Raw genomic sequence first — 20,806 nt, 5'->3', positions numbered from 1 at the left:
AAGAGAAACAAACATCTAAAAACACAACATGACTGCTGTTGTGCCTGAAAGTACTGAGAATAAAGGAAAGTTTGAACATCTACAGCTCCATGACAACATGAAGATGAAGATCAGGTCATTCTGCCAGAACAAGCAAGTAAGTGGACCTTGAGTTTCTGAGGAAGAGAAATAAAAAACAGTTTGATAACAGTGTGAATTAATTTATTGTGGCTTTATTACTTGTAAAATATGTTTTATCTGTAATCTATAATCTATAATCGGTGTGTAGCTCAGGTGTGTGACCTTTGGAGTGAGAGAGGAGATTACCTGCAGACTGAGAGTGAAACAGACTCTCTCTTCACTCTCCACTGTTCATCAGTCAGATAACAGCTTTGTGGATCTGAGCTGTAAACTTTCCTTCTTGTGTTTTACTCCAGAAGCTGAAGGTGAGTACAAGCGTTTTGTCTCAACACAGATTCATTTCATGTCTGAACTGGGATCTGTTTAACATTCGTGTCTGGTTTGATCCTTTTGTGATTCCTTGAAGTTGTACAAACTTTTCCAACAGAAACAGACCTCAGAGCAGCTTTTGGAGCTGTTGGAAGTTCATCCAGTCATTTACAGCAGCTGGACGATCATGTAAAACCACAGTCTCTGAGTTTAAGGAAGAATTCTGTATCTGCCTCAACAAGAAGGAGAAACTATTATTTGGCATAAGAGCAAAATACACGGTGACCTTAGAATTAGAGGAAAGAATTAGAAAGTTCTTAACATTTTATGTAAGTTTAATTTTTATTTTATTCATTAACCAGTGTTGGACAGTAACTAAGTACATTTACTCAAATATTGTACTTAAGTACAGTTTTGAGGTACTTATTTACTTGAGTATTTCCATGTGATGCTACTTTCTACATATCAGAGGGAAATATTGTACTTTCTACTCCACTACATTTATTTGACAGCTCTAGTTACTTTTCAGATGAAGATTTGACACAATGGATAATATAACAAGCTTTTAAAATACAACACATTGTTAAAGATGAAACCAGTGGTTTCCAACCATTTTGTCTTTTGACGTCTTACAAAAAGCAGTGTGTAGTCGGGGTCACATTTCACATGTCTATGAGTTGTTAACAGCTCCACCAAATAGTGATTTTTCCCTCTAAACTTTTCACATGCTTTCATTTCAATAAATGTTCAAATGATCCAATATTTCAGCAAAAAATCAAAGATTAGAGAAAAAGTCCAAAAACTGGAAACAGATTTGTGTATCAGAACTTTGTTTTTTCTTCTTTATTTTCCTATTAATCAATGCTGAGAACGGCCGTGCTTGCAATATTTCTTTTATGCCATTATCTCAAGATCACGAGTTATGATCAATTTGTTATCACAAGAAGACAAAAGGTTGTTTCCTCTTATTACTTATAATGTCTATCAGAGATCAGAAGAGCCATGCTACCATCCATCTATCTATCTATCTATCTATCTATCTATCTATCTATCTATCTATCTATCTATCTATCTATCTATCTATCTATCTATCTATCATCTATCTATCTATCTATCTATCTATCTATCTATCTATCTATCTATCTATCTATCGGCTCAAATAATTTTATTGGCATGAAAAAAAACACGTTGTTTCCAAAGGAGTTTGCATAAGATTCACGTATATACCCCATATTACATACACAGCACATATTAAATAAAGAAGTGTCACATATTCATGTTCTGTATTATACTGATGCAGTCCTTTCTTTGATTGCTATACAACACAGTAACAAGATAAATTAACTTGTTATCATGAGAAAATGAGCTTTGTTATCTTGAGATAACAAAATGATTAACTCATGATCTCAAGATAACGACACTAAAAAAAAAATTGCAAGCATGGCCATACTCAGCTTCCATATTAATCATCTCATGATCCCTCAGATTTATCTGCTGACCCTTTGGAGGGGCCCGACCCAGAGGTTGGGAACCACTGGACTAAACTAGCTAACTGTATATAAAGTAGTGTAAACTAGCTCCACCTCCAGCAGCTACAACAGTAACATGCTGCTCTAACACTGATGCTTCACTATTAATAATCTAATGATGTCATATATAATAATATATCAGTCAGAGGGACCAAACCACTACTTTTACTGCAATACTTTAACTACATCAAGCTCATAATACTTATGTACTTTTACTGCAATACTTTAACTACATCAAGCTCATAATACTTATGTACTTTTACTGCAATACTTTAACTACATCAAGCTCATGATACTTATGTACTTTTACTGCAATACTTTAACTACATCAAGCTCATAATACTTATGTACTTTTACTGCAATACTTTAACTACATCAAGCTCATAATACTTATGTACTTTTACTGTGGTAGGATTTTTCATGCAGGACTTTTATTTGTAATGGAGTATTTTTACATTGTTGTTTTGGTACTTTTACTGCAGTAAAAGATCTGAGTATTTCATGCCCCTCTGCATTAACTTGGCTCTGTAATGTTATTCTTTGTGAGGGTTAAAGGAGCAGAAAACTTACTCAATCAAGAGTTTTGAAACCTAAAATTGATTTATTTTTTTAATCAAAAACATTAGAAGATTAGTTGAGTCAGTTTCAATCTATTACAACTTGGTTAGAGGCAGATTTTTACTTTTATCATACTACCATGCTAGTCAGCTATCTTGCTAAGTTTAATTAGCAATAATTCATGTTATTATAAGTAACGTAAATTACTGTGACTAGTTTGGTGATGAAAGCTAAAATTTTCAATATGTATGTCCACAGTGGACTAAGGTATACAGCTCATACAGTGAAGAAGAGAACAGTGCAGCCATATTTGTAGTTCTGTTTCTGAAAGCTGAGCACAGTTTGTGAAAATAGCAAACAAAGATATTTTCATCCCAGGCAGATAGTTAATACAATCATAGAAATACTTTGAAAGATGCAAACTGCTGCCAGATAACAAGTAAAATTAAAGCTGCAAGCAGCGTTGAAGGGGCCTTCGCACCCTTGCGCACTCTGGGTGCGGTGCAGTCCAAGGGTTTCCGTCACAGGCATGTAGATGTCTCCAGACCTGGGCTGACAGGTCTGACTTTACAAACATGTAAAGTATGGTGTGACCAGAGCATGTACAATAAAGTTATAGCAACTTCCTCTGTCATGGCGAAACATCAAATCTCAACGGTGTGAGATGAGAATTTTCTGCAGGGTGAGACATGTCTGTCTTTCTCACACCTGTGTCATCAAAATTAAGTTTTTGGCCCTTTCACTTGAATTTAAAATCTGTCAGGTATCATGCCTCATATTGCAATAATTGAGCATTGAATATTTAATATATTTTATTTTATTTATGTCACTCTCACTCCATTTTTTCCCTTCCCCTCATAGGTCATCCCCACTACTGATTATACATATAAGACCTACAATTATTGTAAAATAAATGATAATAACCCCAAACTTCATACAAAGTTTGTATATAATATACTGTAAGTATATAGACCTTTCTGCTATATCCTATAAAACTGAGCTACATTCAACTGTCACACCCATCACCTGCCTTTCTTTCCTCCTTCTCCCTGTCAGATTGAGAGCAGGATTTCAGAGCAGTCTTCTAGTGGAAATATCTTCATAAATCCCATGACTTTGGCCAAATCTTACATTAAAAATCACATTTTAGTAGGAATTTTCATTGTAAATCCATTGATACAGGTTTGAAAGTGGTCTGACTTATAGTTTAGACATCAGACACCTCAGTTTGGCACAAAGTTCATGCCCATAGATTGCCTCCCCATTGGTTTACATTGTAAGGTGCGATGTGGCACTCCAACTTTCGGGGCTTATAAAATCTAAACCATTCAAGTTATTACAAAGTTTTTAACAACTTTTGTTCAGCACAGAGTGATAAGTCACGTATTAAAGTTTGAAGCTGATACCATTAACAGCCTAGGAGGAGATAACGTTTGTTTGGGGTCCAAAATTGGCACAAAGTCATACTTTCATGGGTGTATTGTGGACTTCTTGCTGGATTTAGGTCAGGGGTGTCAGCATATGATTTATAGGTCTTAATGAGATGAATAATTGAGTTTTGGTTTGATCTTTCTACGACATTCCTACGGGCTGTGGCCACCATTTTTGATACATAGGTAGCGCTATCTAGCACATTTTGACACTTTGGGGGTTAATTTTTACATTTTATCAAATTTTTCACCAGGCCTGATTTGCGTGCCAAGTTTGGTGAGTTTTTGAGCATGTTTAGGGGGTCAAATTTAGGGTTGAAGTGGCGGAATAATAAAGAAAGAAGAAAAAGAAAGAAAGAAAGAAACAGAACAGGTACAAGAGGGTCTTCGCCCCTTTGGGGCTCAGGCCCTAAAAACATTTGTATTTTCCCCATAAGGTTTGTGCTGAGAAGCCTGAGTGACTGAGTCTCTGAGTATATGGAGGCAGTATGAACTTATCTTGTTACAACACAGTTCAACTAATGCCTAGTTAGGATCAAACTAACATTCAGCTGGTACAACAGGCTGCTGGTTCTTTGTGGAAAAGTCAAAGCTACAAGACCGTGTGCTAAAAAAACCATAAGGAGAGAAGACAACTACGACTCCCAAGATGCATTTCGGCAACAAACATCCAATCACAGAGCTTCAAATTCTGTGTCGCCCAAACTGAAACTAAAAATGACAAAACATTCAACAGTTCACTTTCTGACTCACACCTCTGCTGATTTTTTCTCCATGGCAGCTGAGGCTCATGGGTATTGTAGTATTTACAGTCAAACTGACCCAAAAAGAAACAGATTTCTCAAAAACAAATAATTCAAACTGATGGTCTGAACATTAACCTGTAGTGGGGTCACAGTAATCAGAGGACTCCTGTGTTTCTGTGTTGATGATCAGTGAGAGGATGATTAAAAGAAAAATGTGAAATTTTCTCTCCTGTGCTAACAGACAGTATGGCAGGCAAGAAGTCTGTGTGCTGTGGTTTTTCTGTTCTGGAGGTGACGCTGGGCATCCTCTTCATCCTCATGACGGCTGTGAGTGTGTCACTGATCACTCTGATGGTTACCTGGAAAGAAGACACAGGTGAGGACACATCTACGCATTTACACATAGAACTGAAAGCATAAAAACTTGAATATTTCTTCATCATTTAAGGATAAGTCTGGTCCATATTTTTCTTCTTGTGGACAAATCCCATGTGCATGTTGACGTATTGTTGGCTCTGCTAATGGGGTTTGTTAACAAGGAGAAAAATCTAGAACGTAAAATCCACAGAAAGTTAAGCTTTAATAGTTTCAAGTCTCTGCAGGTTGATTTTTCATAGAAATTAACTGAAAATAATGGCTGCCTGACAGGAAGAATAACAATATGAATACTGAACGATGATTTAGAAAATGGTGATTTAGATAACAAGATGATTGATGATTTGTAATGGGAGCAGCAGTATAGTACTTTAAAACTGACAAGTACCATGTTTCTGTTGTCCTGTCAGGTCCGGAGTCGACCCTTCCTCCCAGTCCAGAGTCGACCCTTCCTCCCAGTCCGGAGTCAACCCTTCCTCCCAGTCCGGAGTCAACCCTTCCTCCCAGTCCGGAGCCTCAACACAAACCTTACCTGATCGGAGTGGGCCGAGCTGACTGCACCGGGCCGCCGGCTGAAATCCCTCTGGTCAGTAAAAACACACGCTCAACATTGACGTTGCCTACAGGGTCTCCCGCCTCCTGCTTCTTCCATGTTGTCCAAGTGGGAATTATAATACTCCCAGATGTCCATGTAGACCTAACCAGATCTGGCAACTGTTAAATTCTTTATTTTTCATTCATCACTGTTGCCTGATATCAAACAGAATTGCTCGCTCATCACACTCCATTTCTATCTTCAGTCTGACGTCGCCTCCAGTCTAACTGAAGGCCGTGGGGGAGGGGGATTCGATTTTCCCTAATCATTCACTAGAGACCAATGTATCCAACTGAATCTAACGTTATTTTAAGTCGACACATAGCCATGATGCATAGCCATGCCAACATACTGGTTTTGCTGGGGTTTTAAGAGTGGAGTGAAGCAAAGTAAAAACAAACTACGATGTTAGGCGATATTGAGAAGACATGCCATCTATGTAAAATAGCTTGATAGCAGCGTCTGTCTTGTCTATAGTGGTCACCATTGTTGTTAGTATTCCTCCTAGGTTCTGGCGCACAGCTTGACCACGCTTGACAACAGCTTGACAATGGCATTAGTCTCCCTGCAGCGCTCATTGGACCGATCGCTTTTTAAACCGAGAAACCACTGTTTCATGTGATGATGCCAGACCAGAATCAGTCAACTCACTGCATTTGCAGATCTAATCCTGATTTCAAAGTGCACATTTCTGCAAGGGGCACCTTAACATTACTTTAGGCCCTAGTACTATATATGTTTTGGAGACCACCCCCCCAGCAGCCTGCATCAACGGACATTAACACACAGTAAATGAAGTGCACTCCTTATCAGTAAACTGAATATGAAACTGATCAATATAAAACAATATGTTAACAATAAGTCAAGACAAAGCTAGGTTATCAGCCAAGTAGGTCTGTGTGCACAGTGCAACACGAGAAGATCAGTCTTTTCAATTAAAAACCCGCAAACATCCCAAGCAAAGAACCAGTATAAAGAGAACATGTTGTTTTACCTTCAGAAGCACTTTCTTCTGGTCTTCTTCACCACAAACTTGTTGATTGCGTCTTTAAAATCCATGGACCAAAGAATGTCAAGCAGTCATGGAGTCTACTTTTAACAAAGAAAAGTTTAGAGAAAGATCGGTGTTGGTGACTGGAACGTTAAGGAAAAGGTGTGAAGCTATGTCTGTATTAGGGAACATGGTCTGCAATATTCTTTGCCTCAAGAGTTTGAGCGGTTCAGCTTCCGAAGTGTTCATCTCATTGCACACAAACTCTTGAAATTGAATCACTATTGCCACAGGTAGCTTACTTTCCTACATCGTGTTTACTGTGGGTTGTTTTGTTTTGTTTTTTTAAGCTCATGTTTCGTGAGGTCCTGGTCCTTGGTCAGAGGCCTGAGGCCTAGGGCTTAAGTCTGTGCATTAATGCAACATTGGTTACTGCACAAGAGTCGACACTTTTCCATTGAAAGTGCTTCATTTTCCTTTTATAATACCCGTTTAATATACAGTATAATCAGTGGTGGCTGGTGAATTTTTTTTTGGGCAGAGGCACACTTTTTTGGGGGGGCTGAAGCACCACTGCTTAGCTCAACAAAAATTGCCAAGTCTTAAAGAAAGCGATACCACCAATGAGTGAATGTGAATTCTATGTGGGTTTATTATCAACAATATTAAAATGTGAAGACCATCAAAGCCTCACAAAGCAATATATAACAAAAAGATATCATATGGCATATTCCAATAAGAAATGGCAGCTATTAACAGTGATAACGCTAACAAAGACTACACAAAGCTAGCTTTACAGGTTACAGGTGCAGTGGAGCTTTAGTTTAGTGGATCTGCAGAGAATCAAACTCCAAAGTCTGCAGCTGCAGCTGGATGGTTCCTGTGTGACTGGGCGTGTTTGGACTGATAATATTTATGGTTTCTGAGCAGAAATCTCTGATATGAAGTGTGATATACAGTCAGAGTCCATAAAGTCTCAGGTCAACCTGTGTGAGTGTGAATGAACTGCAGGTGCAAAAGAATGTCAGTGTTTGTTTTAGCAACAGCTAGCATGCTGAAGCTGACACAGGAGACAGTTTTCATAGGGACTATTTCTTTAGTAGAAAGTAACTCTGGTGAAACAGAAGAAGAAATTCTCCAGATAAGAAACATCAAACAGCCCAGTTTACTAGTGTCCAAGAACTGATCAAACAACAGTGTCATCAAAGACATATCACATGTTTGACTTGTGTCCATCCAACAACTGTCACCACTAATGTTTTCTTTTCAAATGATTACACCAAGCTTTGTATCTCTCTCTGTATCTGTGTGTGTGTGTGTGTGTGTGTGTGTGCGTGCGTGCGTGCGTGTGCGTAGATGGGTTACGCAAACCCTCAGCAGACGGCTGCAGGCATACACACTCGCCTGTACAGCCGAGCCTTCATTATTGATGACGGAAGGCGGAGAGTCGTGTTCGTCACCGCAGACGTAGGAATGATATCACAGAGGCTGCGCCTGGAGGTGGACACACACACACACACACACACACACACACACACACACACACACACACACACACACACACACACACACACACACACACACATACACATGCAAACACACACACACACACAAATAGTCATAGAAGTATTAGGATCATGTATTTAACTAAAAGTAGCAATACTACACTGTAAACATAGTGCATTAAAAGTAAAAGTCTGCATTATTGCAATATTGCCTGAAAAGTATTTATAATAAAAGTAATCTCATATTATTATATTTTTGGAATAACTTATAATTATTGATAATCCTTTAACATTTTAACATGTATGTTGAATTTTCATCTAGTTTAGCCAGTTTTATCGGCCAGTTACTCACCTCACGACACATCATCAAACATATAAACTGATTAATGAATGAAATAAAACTCGTTAATTTAGAAATATGCACCATAGAAGTACAATATTACTAATATTGTTGTTTTTGTTTTCTATGTGTGTGTGTGTGTGTGTGTGTGTGTGTGTGTGTGTGTGTGTGTGTGCAGGTTCTGCAGGCGTTGCAGGTGAAATATGGGAATCAGTACCGTCAGGATAACGTGGTTCTGAGCGGGACACACACACACTCTGGACCGGCTGGATATTTCCAGTACACACTGTTCATGATCACCAGCAAAGGTTACATCAAAGCGTCCATTGAGCCGCTGGTCGACGCCATCGTCAAGGTGTGTGTGTGCCGCCGACCACAAATCACTGTCACAGGTTCAAAAAGGCAAACATATGTTTTTAAACCACCTATATTTGGATTTCTCTCACTAAGTGAACTCCCCGTGTATACTGCATAGTATTTAATATAATATTGTTTAATTGTATTTTTAGAGTCCTGCACTGCACGATGCGTTTGTAACTTTGTTGAACTAGAATCAAAAACAACTTTTAACACATTATGTGATAAAATGTAGAGTCAGGATACTTATTTAATGTTAGTTGTGTAGCTTTGTCTCCAGGGCGTAGACATAGCCTGACTTACAATGAAACTGAATGCATGAATGTACATCCTGAATGTAGACAGACTCCACCGACATGAAGCTGTATTTACGAATGTGACGTACAAACACGTTTTCCAAAGTTTAGACATAGCCTGTCACAACATTACATCATACTCTCTGAATGTAAACCTTTGTTTCCAGAGTGTAGACATAGCCCATCGTAACATGAAGCCAGGCCGGATTTACAGGAACAGAGGAGAGCTGGACGACAGCAGCCTGAACAGAAGTCCTCACTCCTACCTGAAGAACCCCGAGGACGAGAGAGACAGGTGAGAGACAGAGAGAGAGAGAGAGAGAGACAGGTGAGAGACAGAGAGAGAGAGAGAGACAGGTGAGAGACAGAGAGAGAGAGAGAGACAGGTGAGAGACAGAGAGAGAGAGATAGATAGAGAGAGAGAGAGACGGGTGAGGGAGAGAGAGAGAGACAGGTGAGGGAGAGAGAGAGAGAGAGACGGGTGAGGGAGAGAGAGAGAGAGACGGGTGAGAGAGAGCGAATGTATTGAATCAATGTATATGTTGTAAATGTTTTCATGCATTTGTGTTTATTTTCTATTGAACTCGTTACTGTCATTGATTATTTATCATCAGGTTCATTCATGTTTGCTTTATTGTCACTTTTTTATTTTTTCTTATACTTTTGCAACACTGGATGAATGTTAATAAAACACTTTGAACTTGAGAGAAGATGAGAGAAGAAGAAGTAGAAATGTTGATGAAAAATCACGCCGTAGTATTTCATTCCCATATGTAAATGACTAATAATAATTATTGATTAGTAATGATGCTATTGTTGTTATTGATCTCTGCAGGTACAAGCAGAACACAGACAAGCAGGTTTTGGTGCTGAAGTTCACTGATCTGGACGGAGACGGGATCGGTATGCTCAGGTAAAAACACACAGCACTCTCCCCTCATAATAATAATAATAATAATAATAATAATAATAATAATAATAATAATACCTGTATGATACACAGTGATGATTTAAATCAGGAAATATCCGAGTAAAGAATAAACAAACAAAACTAGAATCTGACTAAACGCTCTTTTGTCGATGACTCCGCCCCTCCTGTCAGCTGGTTCGCCGTCCACGCTGTCAGCATGAACTACACCAACCGCATGGTGAGCAGCGACAACATGGGCTACGCCTCCTACCTGATGGAGCAGGACAAGAACCCCGGAGCTCTACCTGGACAGGTGACATGATGAGGTCATTCTGCACTGGTCCCGCATGTAAAGCGTGTTCACTGGAGATTGAAAAACTATATCAATTATTGACCCAGTGATTCCCAAAAGGTGCTACAGGTGGATGTAAAGACTGTGTGAATATGTGAGAATCAGGGCTATTCTTAAAAAAAAACAACATTACAAGAGAAAGTAATAATATTATGAGAAAAGTTGTATCATCTCAAGAAAAAAAGTCATAATATTACAATAAAACATAATATTATAAGAAGATCTTGATATTTTGAAAAAAAAAGGTAGGAGATAGGCTTAATATTACAGAAAAAGATTTAACAATACAAGAAAAAGTATTTATATTACAACAAAAAGTCATAATATAATGAGAAAAAAAGCTGTGATATTATGAGAAAAAGTCTTAATATTACATAAATAGATGCAACAGTACAATAAAAAGTAATATTATTTATTATCTTAAAACAGTCAATATTACAAAGAGGTTGAAATATTACAAAATTAGGGCAAAAAATTTCAAGAAAAAGGTCTTAATATTAGGAGAGAGGTGGTAATATTTGAAAAAAATACAAGAAAAAGTTTTAATAACAGAAAAAGTAGCAACATTTCAAGAGAAAATATTACAATGAAATGTAATATTATAAGATCTTGATATTTTGAAAATAATCTTAATCTCACAGAATGTGTGTGTGTTGTGCATCAGGGAGGCTTCGTTGCCGGTTTCTCCTCCAGTAACCTCGGTGATGTCAGTCCGAACACCAGAGGACCTCACTGTGCGAACAGCGGACTGCCCTGTGACTACCTGAACAGCTCCTGTCCTGTCGGAGGGGTAAAAACACACAAACACACACGTTAATATTACAACAGTCTGGTTCCCTGCACAGCTCAACACTGAGTCCACATGTTGAACTTTACCAACACACAGCAGCTCATTTTACACACAAACACAACGACTCATGTGTCAATCAGACACGCTGAGATAAAAACACAACAACAGACATCCACAGAGTTTTGTTGCTGGTTCGTGTTTGATTGAGAAAAGACTTTTGAAGGTTGTCGTCAGTAAACCGTCTGTTTCTGTCAGACTAAAATGTGTCAGGCGTCCGGACCCGGTGACGACATGTTTGACAGCACGAGAATCATCGGACACAACATCTACAGGAAGGCTAAGGTACCTGTCTGTCTGCCTGTCTGTCTGTCTGCCTGTCTGTCTGTCTGTCTGTCTGTCTGCCTGTCTGCCTGTCTGTCTGTCTGTCTGTCTGTCTGTCTGTCTGCCTGTCTGTCTGTCTGTCTGTCTGTCTGTCTGCCTGTCTGCCTGTCTGTCTGCCTGTCTGCCTGTCTGCCTGTCTGTCTGTCTGTCTGTCTGTCTGTCTGTCTGCCTGTCTGTCTGTCTGTCTGTCTGCCTGTCTGTCTGTCTGTCTGTCGGTCTGTCGGTCTATCTGTCTGTCGGTCTGCCTGTCTGTCGGTCTGTCTGTCTGTCTGTCTGTCTGTCTGTCTGTCTGTCTGTCGGTCTGTTTGTCTGTCTGTCGGTCTGTCGGTCTGTCTGTCTGTCTGTCTGTCTGTCTGTCTGTCTGTCTGTCTGTCTGTCGGTCTGTTTGTCTGTCGGTCTGTCGGTCTGTCTGTCTGTCTGTCTGTCTGTCTGTCTGTCTGTCTGTCGGTCTGTCTGTCTGTCTGTCTGTCGGTCTGTCTGTCTGTCGGTCTGTCTGTCTGTCTGTCGGTCTGTCTGTCTGTCGGTCTGTCTGTCTGTCGGTCTGTCTGTCGGTCTGTCTGTCTGTCTGTCTGTCGGTCTGTCTGTCTGTCGGTCTGTCTGTCTGTCGGTCTGTCTGTATGTCTGTCGGTCTGTCTGTCTGTCGGTCTGTCTGTCTGTCTGTCTGTCGGTCTGTCTGTCGTCTGTCTGTCTGTCTGTCTGTCTGTCTGTCGGTCTGTCTGTCTGTCGGTCTGTCGGTCTGTCGGTCTGTCGGTCTGTCTGTCTGTCTGTCTGTCGGTCTGTCTGTCTGTCTGTCGGTCTGTCTGTCTGTCTGTCTGTCGGTCTGTCTGTCTGTCTGTCGGTCTGTCTGTCTGTCGGTCTGTCGGTCTGTCGGTCTGTCGGTCTGTCTGTCTGTCTGTCTGTCGGTCTGTCGGTCTGTCTGTCTGTCTGTCTGTCTGTCGGTCGGTCTGTCTGTCTGTCTGTCTGTCGGTCTGTCTGTCTGTCTGTCGGTCTGTCTGTCTGTCGGTCTGTCGGTCTGTCTGTCGGTCTATCGGTCTGTCGGTCTGTCTGTCGGTCTGTCGGTCTGTCTGTCTGTCTGTCGGTCTGTCTGTCTGTCGGTCTGTCGGTCTGCCTGTCTGTCTGCCTGCCAGTCTGCCTGCCTGTCTGTCTGTCTGTCTGTCTGTTTTTTATTTGAAGGTTACATTAAACAGGTAAACAGATAAACAGATAAACACACGCTGTCTTCACAAATGACGCCAACATGTCGCTGCCTCCTGTAGGAGCTGTATGCCGGCGCGGTGGAGGAGGTGACTGGTTTCCTTCACTCTGCTCATCAGTGGGTCAACATGACAGATGTTACTGTTCAGATCAACAGCACACACACGGTCAGCAAAACACACACAGAACACACACATTCAACAAATAACAGACACACAGAAATCATTTCAACTAATATTACAAAGTGAGTTTAGTGGAGCTCACCAACACAAGACTACAGAGCAGGAAGTTATTTCCTGTTTCTCTCAGCTCATCCTGCATATTTTACTTTACTTTTAATGTTTCTCAGCATCTCCAGTCAAGTGTGACGTGACCAAAGCTGACAGTTATAGTTATTAACTGTTATATAACATATAACTGACAACTCCTTATTTATCTTCTACTGGTCCTTTATGCAGCCCCTCAGTTCAGCCTCTGTCTCTAACAGGCCGTTTTAGCTCCTGTCTCTTTAAGGCCCGCCTCCTGATGAGCCCACTCTGTTCTGATTGGTCAGCTTCAGGAAGCTTCCTCCGGCTCCGGAGGCTACGTAAACAAACTATAGTAGCAGGATTTCACTTCTTCTTCTTCTTCTTTACTCCAAATGTCAACTTCTCAAATCCATCCGTACATGATGGAGCTGAATCAGATCTTAGCAACCACATTAGAAACAACCTTAGCAACCAAGGCTACATTACAGCCAGCCATTTATGAGCATGTGCAACGAGTCAAAAGTCAAAAGTCAGTAGGTTGAAGCCTTGACTTTTGACTTACAGGCAGCATTTCTACATACGTTTGTGAACATGTTTAACATCCGACATCAGAGCAGGATATATACAGAAAATTGCAAAAAATGTTCCCTTTAACTCAGTTTTCTTCACATACAGGATTAAAACACGCCTGCAGATCCAAAAGTGTCTTCTCTCCAACCTTGTATTCAAAGTTTTAGAGCAGAAAACACTTTCACCTGGGCAACAGGCGTCAAAACAGCCCAACATCAGATCTTACTGAGCTTCTTAGTAAATACAATGTTATATTTTTAAAATGTGGTGACGCAAAAGTGGCTTTTGCGTCACCACCAATTTGCAAGAGGCTGAGTAAATATTCCACTTGGTGTTTGTTGAAGTTGCGGGTTGTAGCTGAGAGTATTTAAATATCCTGAACTTTGAGATTTAGCTACTGAACAGACAAAACCTTTTTCACAGATATATATATATATATATATATATATATATACATATATATATATATACATGTGTGTGTTTGTGTGTTTTAGGTCAGCACTTGTAAACCAGCTCTGGGTCACAGCTTTGCAGCAGGAACGACAGACGGAGGAGGAGACCTCAACTTCACTCAGGGTGATTCTGCTGTTATTCTACTCTGAACGGTTTCAGTCTGCTTCAAACAAACGAGTTCTCCTCGAAAACACATTCACGGTGCTGCAGTGGTTTGTTCACATGAAAAAAAGACAGAAGTAGCTGTGCGAAGAATGAAAAAAGAATTTAATAGATAGAATACTTTATTAAGTTATAGCAGCCAAATCACATAAAGCACAAAACAAAGAGAAAGATAAAAACAAATAAAGCAAAGCTCAAACTGAAACCCTGATTCTGCTGGTTTTTTTGCTGTTTTACTGAGATAAAAGTCTCTCTCTCTCTCTCTCTCTCTCTCTGTGTAGGCGCCGTCGTAGGCGACCCGTTCTGGGACGGGATCCGAGACGCTCTCCTGGGCGAGCCGTCCAATCAGACGCAGGAATGTCACCGACCCAAACCCATCTTGTTCAGTACTGGAGAGGTGAAGAAGAAGAAGCAGAGATACAATCAGAGCACGTCAGATACATTTTGAAAAAAAATTGCAAAGTAAAACTGAATGAATGTGTGTGTGTGTGTGTGTGTGTGTGTGTGCAGATGAACTGGCCTCTGCCCTGGCACCCTCAGGTTGTTGACGTTCAGATCATCACAATCGGCTCCGTAGCTGTCATCGCAGTTCCTGGAGAAATGACGTAACAACATTTTACTACCACTACTAAAAATAGTACTGATGATTATACAGCTGATAGTACTCCTCATAATACTACTGATAGAGAATTATCAGTGACTCTGCAGCTCCTCTCGGCTTTACGGAGCTTTATAGTGAGTTTCAGCTCGTTGTTTATCTGTCCGGCTGCAGCTTTACTGTTCTGGTTCACTCTCAGCGTCTCATAGCGTCGTTTCAGAGACAAAGCTGTAAAAAGCCGCTGTACACTACCTGCTAACAGTTAGCTGTAGACTAGCTGGTGAACATAGTGGAGCATTTAGCAGCTAAAGAGCCAGATATTTCCCTCAGGAGCTGGTGGAGAACAAAAACAGAGGTAAAAGAGAGTGAATATTGGACAGAAACACGACTCTGTTTGCTAACAAGATCAACATATCAACTTAAAAGCTGATGATATGTCAGAGATGAGTTCACTGCCTGACATCAGTTAATACAGGTTTAATAATACTGATAACAGTAGAATTAATATTACTGATGATACTTCTGACTACATGACTCGATCCTGACGTTGTGGCTTTATTCTGTGTGTTTTAACAGCACCATGTCAGGGAGGAGGTTAAGAGAAGCTGTCAAACAGGTGAGACGAACACAAACATCATCGCACTTTAACAACTGCAACAAGTCATGTGACAATACTGTGTGTGTGTCTGTGTGTGTGTGTGTGTGTTTGTGTGTGTGTGTGTGTGTGTTAGGAGCTGGAGTCAGAGGGGATGTTCAGGGACTCCGAGGTGGTGATCGCTGGTCTGAGTAACGTGTACACACACTACATCACCACCTATGAGGAGTACCAGGTACACACACATCATCATCATCATTATGAAAGATGAATATCTGATTCTTTGATTAAAAAAAGTCAAAGGTACAAGCCAGAGCATAAACCTGTACTGTGATTACATTACCAGCAGAGGAAAATATAACTGCAACGTTAAATGAAACGTTATGTGGGGACAGAGATAAGTTGTGTTTAGCCTAGCTTAGCACAAACACCGGCAGCAGGAGGAAACCTGTTAGTTTGTGTCTGTGCTGACGGTGAGTTGCGATCTGTGTTTTTTCAGCTTCAGCGGTATGAAGGAGCCTCCACCATCTACGGTCCGCACACGCTCAGTGCTTACCTGCAGAAGTACCGAGGTCTGGCCAGAGCCATCGCACAGGTGTGACTGGGTGGATAACACCTTAAATAATTAATGTAAACATAAACTGAAGACATTAGTGGCCCTTATGCTTTGCAATGAATCCATTTGTTGTTGTTGTTGTTGTTTGTTTGTTGTTTTTTATTTTAGTTGTTTTACCGGTATTCAGGTGATGGTACTCTGACTGTGTTCAGACAGAAAATTAGGTGAATTTTAGAGAAAAACAAATGTACTTTCTACATTTCAGAGGGAAATATTGTACTTTCTACTCCACTACATTTATTTGACAGCTTTAGTTACTTTTCAGATGAAGATTTGACACAATGGATAATATAACGAGCTTTTAAAATACAACACATTGTTAAAGATGAAACCAGTGGTTTCCAACCTTTTTGGCTTTTGACGTCTTACAAAAAGCAGTGTGTAGTCGGGGTCACATGTCAGCATTCATTTCGTCTATTGGTCAGGAACTTTTTTGTCCCAAGTTGTGGAAAATAACCTTTGGCTTCGCCACATAGTGTGAAAGAACAATAAAAAACAGTACGATGATGAGGACAAGCAGCAACGACATCATCAAGTAACATCATTTAAAACACATAAATTAAGTAAAAATACAGTATGATAAAATAAAATGGGAGGGGGGAATTGTGAAATTCAGAGTTGGTGACGCATTTAGCATCCTAACTGCATTTGCAAGAAAAACCTGCTGTGCTGAACACATTTTTGTTCGTACTGTCTGACGTCTGTAGCACCTCCCTGAGGGTAAAAGAGTGGGAAGGATCTCTAATGATCCAGGAAGCTTTACTCGTTATATTCAGTTCATTTTTCTCACTTCTGGGGCTTCACTATCATTTGCAGTGACATTTACTATTCTCTGCAGTTTCAGTTTATTTCTTACATTTAGATTTCTCTACTACATGATCATATTGAAGAATAAAATCTTTTACGCTGTCTGTACATTGACCGTTCGGGGTGAACCAACACGGACCAGCAGTCAAATTTGCATGAATGAAACAAGCTGAAAATTAGTTTTGCTTTCTGTCTGAACACACGTTGATACCCAGTTCAAGTGCTCTCTGTACCTGCTCAACCTTTGCAACGTCACAGGATTTCCACATCATTAGTTTTTCTACCATTTTAACCCTCAGCGAGATCCGGATTTCCTTCAGCTGAAGTTACAAAAACAAAATGATCATCACAGTGTCATTTAAATGTAATAACTGTGTTTGTGTTTTTTCAGGACAGAGTGTCGGAGCTTCCGGTCGGCCCTCCGCCTCCTTTCTTTCAGAATAATCTCTTCAATCTGCTTCCTGCAGCGTCTGTTGACAGAAAACCAGCGAACAGAAGCTTTGGAGACATCCTAAAGCAGGTTTACCCCATCTACAGACAGGTAGGATGCATACATTCACACTCTCACACCTGTTCCACTCTGTGGCGTCCCTCAGGGCTCAGTACATGGACCACTTTTTTTTCAGATGCTGCTCTTTGGTCATTTTCTCTGTCAGTTTGAATCTATTTCCTGTCATGTTATGCTGATGACACCCAGCTGTATTTTTCACAACGGGAAGATCAGACAAATGCATCTTAACCAAAACTGAACTTACTTAACAAAAATGTTGAAAATACTTTTTTAATCCTGCTTTTTAAAACTGAGTCATTTTGCCATAATTGCATTTATGCTGTCTGAAAATAGTTGCACACCTGTGGTTTCATGTTGTTACAGGGTCCAAACAGAAGTTTGTATTTTTATTTTTTGTTGACATACATACAGTAAATAAAAGTATTTTAATGTGTTTTTGTATATTTTTCAGGGTGATGTTGTCTCCGTCACGTTTGTAGCAGGAAACCCCCGACACTCTGGAGACATCGTAAGACCAAAAACTGCTTTTCTTTCTCGTTTCTTTGTTCTCATTATATTCTTGTATATTTTTCTGTAGTGTCTTTTTTTTACTTTCTTTCCTCTCTGACCTCATCTATCTTCTCACCTCATGCAGAGAGATAAGACTTTTGTTACCGTGGAGATTTACGACAACAGAACAGACACCTGGGAAGTCGTCCACACTGATGCATCATGGGAGACCAGGTGTGTGTACTATATGTGGAGGTGCTGATGCTGCAAAGTACTACAACACTGTCAATAACACATGAAAAAAATCTGATGACGCAAAAAATCTTTACAAGAATCAAAAAAAAGGAGCAACAACATTTTTTTTGTTTGTGTTTGACAGAATTCAAGTAATTTCAAAGTTTTTAGAAAATCCAGATTTGCTCCCTACAGGAACTTTGCCGCTCTATAATAGCGCCACCTAATTTCCTCCTTTTTCCAGTCATAATTACTGCGTCCACTAGAGGGCAGCAAAATAGCAGTTGCTCTGATGTTAATAAGAAGCATCTTCATTCAGTAATTATTGTCTCTGTCAGTAATGTTATCTGATGTTACACATTTATGGACTAAATTCATCTACAATCCACTAAGAATCAGACAAGGAGCAGCGACAAAATCTGAAAAATCGCAGTCAGCACGGGCATATTTATAAAAAGCTAAGCTAACTTAGTGTAATGTGATGTTAACTTTAGCTTAACATTACTTTGAGTTAGCAATCTTTTGTGTTAAGGGTCAGAATGAGTGCAGGATTAATGTTGTAAATCCTCCAGATGTTTGCTAAAGCTTTTGTGTTAATGTTTAAGCTGCATTTTAGCTCAAGTTACACCCAGACAGTGAGCAATAGTGAACACAGCTTCTGAACAATCACAGACTAAAAGTAAGAGAGAGCCGAAGTCATGACATCACTTCATCTCTAGCTCCTGTAACTCAACCATAGACTGTAAAAAACATGGATGTAGCCACCATGACATCACCCATTGGTTTCTGAAGAGCAGTTTTGAAGCTCAAAGTGGGCGGCTCCGATCATCGCCATCTTGGCAGTGCCTGGATCCGCCTCACTCCCAGTTAATCCTAAATGGGCAAAGAGGTGGAGCTGAGGCGGGCCAAATGAATGAGTTATAAAAAAATTCATCCACCATACAGGGAAATATAACTGTTTTTTGTACCAGGTTGTAAACATGTTTATTTCTGCTGTAAAGTTGGGCATTTTCAGCGTCAAGTGGCCATTCTAGGAACTCCAGTTTTTGGCACTTGCATTGGCTTCATTTTTCAGCCCTGGAGGTTGCTGCTTGAACTCAACACGATCTCTTATTCAACGTTTCTTTCATCAGCTTTTGTGAAAAAAGGCAGCGTGTTCCTGGAGTTTTCTTTCCATATTCTCAGAGCGTTCAGCTCCGCTACAGCAGCTGCTGTCAGACATTTAAACCTTTGTGAATTTAACAAAGTCAAACAAGAATCAAAACACTACAGCTCCCATTAAAAGAACTGCACCAGTAGCTCGGGTACTTACATCATCGTAACTTGATTTCATCCACATCCATAAACCTCCTCTGTGCTTCCTCCTGCAGTCATTGTCGCTGTTTGCAGCTGTAGTCTCAGCTGTGTAAAGACTTCTATCTGTTCTGCTGTTATTACAGACATGTCTGAACTCGCCGCCACTTGCTCATGGACTCGTTTCCTCTGTCGGGCATGTGCCAACAAACCTGTAGGACTTATGGCAAACGATGTTCGTCAAAGGCACCTAAAAACATAAATATTGAATAAACAACAATATTAGATGGTTTTTAATGAGGTTTTCCTTCTTCTGGAGCAGAAACTGGAAGTTCCAGTTTGACATCAGCTCTCTATAATCTAATGAGTAAAAACTGATATATTTTTATCAAAAGGCCCCAAAAAAATGTAAATCAGGCCTCTGCTGGGAATGACCTTTAATGTGTCTTACTGCAGGTTTCACTGGCTGAAGGGTGCGAACCGGCAGAGTAACGCGACGGTCGAGTGGCACATTCCTCCGCTGACACCCAGCGGCTCCTACAGGATCAAACACTTCGGACACTACAAGCAGATGAAGGGCCTGCGACCCGTCATCACGCCGTACGAAGGCACATCAGACGTCTTCAGAGTCACCGCCAGCTTTTACTATCAGTGACGTCACTCATCCCCCTGATCATTGAGGTGCAGGAATATAAAGATCCAAGACTTTTCAAGGACTTTCTGTAACAACTCCGGAGTGTTTTCATGACCTGAAACAAACAAAATCAACTTTCATTATTCGGACAGAAATGAAACGTTTGGTTTTAAGGCAAAACATTTAAAACTTAAATCTCATCATCAATTCTACACGCAAAAGAGCATCAGGGTCACACGAAAGACTGATTTAATAATCAAAAAAACCAAGAAATGTTTTTTCTAACATTTATCCTCATCTGTGCCTCCAAAAAAATGTTTGAGTTTCCAGTAATGTGTCTGAATTTATTTGAGAAAACAAACCAGGAAGAAATATTGTGTCTTATGAGTGAGTAGAAATAACCTTTGAGATTATTCCCGCTGTCTATGTGAAGAGGTTTGATGTTACTCATTATTGTATTTAATTATGTACAGAACTACACAGATGAAATGTATTACTTAATGATACTTAATTTAATTACTTAATTATATAATTTAATTCACAATTTCTGTTGAATTCGATTCAAATCCAATTATTCACCAGAATATATTTTATATTTGATCATAAGTGTAATATGCCATCAATAATCAATAGATGTAAGATATATAGATATATATAATGTGTGTATGAGTAAACAAAAAAACATTTCAGGTAAATTGTAATAATTGTCAATAAAAATGGATTCGGCGTTTCTGTTTCTTCACATCTATTTATTGTTTTGGGGGTTTTTCAGGATGATTTCCTTCAGAATACCAACAAATCAATCAGAACAGAGTTCA

The 20,806-nt window shown here is 39.9% G+C and overlaps 2 protein-coding genes across 2 annotated transcripts in view; one reads left to right on the top strand and one right to left on the bottom strand.

Annotated features, from left to right (window-relative positions):
• Positions 1 to 20,806, bottom strand: part of LOC122971137 (microfibril-associated glycoprotein 4-like) — a 750,976-nt gene that overhangs the window by 233,409 nt on the left and 496,761 nt on the right. The gene's annotated exons all lie outside the window — the stretch shown is intronic.
• asah2 (N-acylsphingosine amidohydrolase 2) lies at positions 364 to 20,694 on the top strand. Its single transcript, XM_044337624.1, has 21 exons — positions 364 to 425; positions 4,934 to 5,068; positions 5,478 to 5,653; positions 8,010 to 8,153; positions 8,677 to 8,853; positions 9,319 to 9,446; positions 9,987 to 10,064; positions 10,254 to 10,374; positions 11,078 to 11,203; positions 11,459 to 11,545; positions 12,841 to 12,945; positions 14,091 to 14,172; positions 14,493 to 14,608; positions 14,722 to 14,816; positions 15,386 to 15,425; positions 15,541 to 15,639; positions 15,904 to 15,999; positions 17,219 to 17,368; positions 17,790 to 17,846; positions 17,973 to 18,061; positions 19,811 to 20,694. Exons 2-21 carry the CDS (start codon positions 4,939 to 4,941, stop codon positions 20,007 to 20,009), a joined length of 2,295 nt encoding a protein of 764 aa, XP_044193559.1. The 5' UTR covers positions 364 to 425; positions 4,934 to 4,938; the 3' UTR covers positions 20,010 to 20,694.

This window comes from Thunnus albacares, chromosome 20, assembly GCF_914725855.1.
Source record: "Thunnus albacares chromosome 20, fThuAlb1.1, whole genome shotgun sequence".
Classification (NCBI taxonomy): domain Eukaryota; kingdom Metazoa; phylum Chordata; class Actinopteri; order Scombriformes; family Scombridae; genus Thunnus; species Thunnus albacares.
This window is presented reverse-complemented; position numbering and strand designations above follow the sequence as displayed.

Coding starts and splice junctions, on each gene's coding strand:
- asah2 (XM_044337624.1), top strand. CDS start 4,939: ATGGCAGGCAAGAAGTCTGTGTGCTGTGGTTTTTCTGTTCTGGAGGTG. Junction 17,369..17,789: donor TTTACCCCATCTACAGACAG/GTAGGATGCATA, acceptor TATATTTTTCAG/GGTGATGTTGTCTCCGTCAC. Junction 17,847..17,972: donor CCCGACACTCTGGAGACATC/GTAAGACCAAAA, acceptor CACCTCATGCAG/AGAGATAAGACTTTTGTTAC.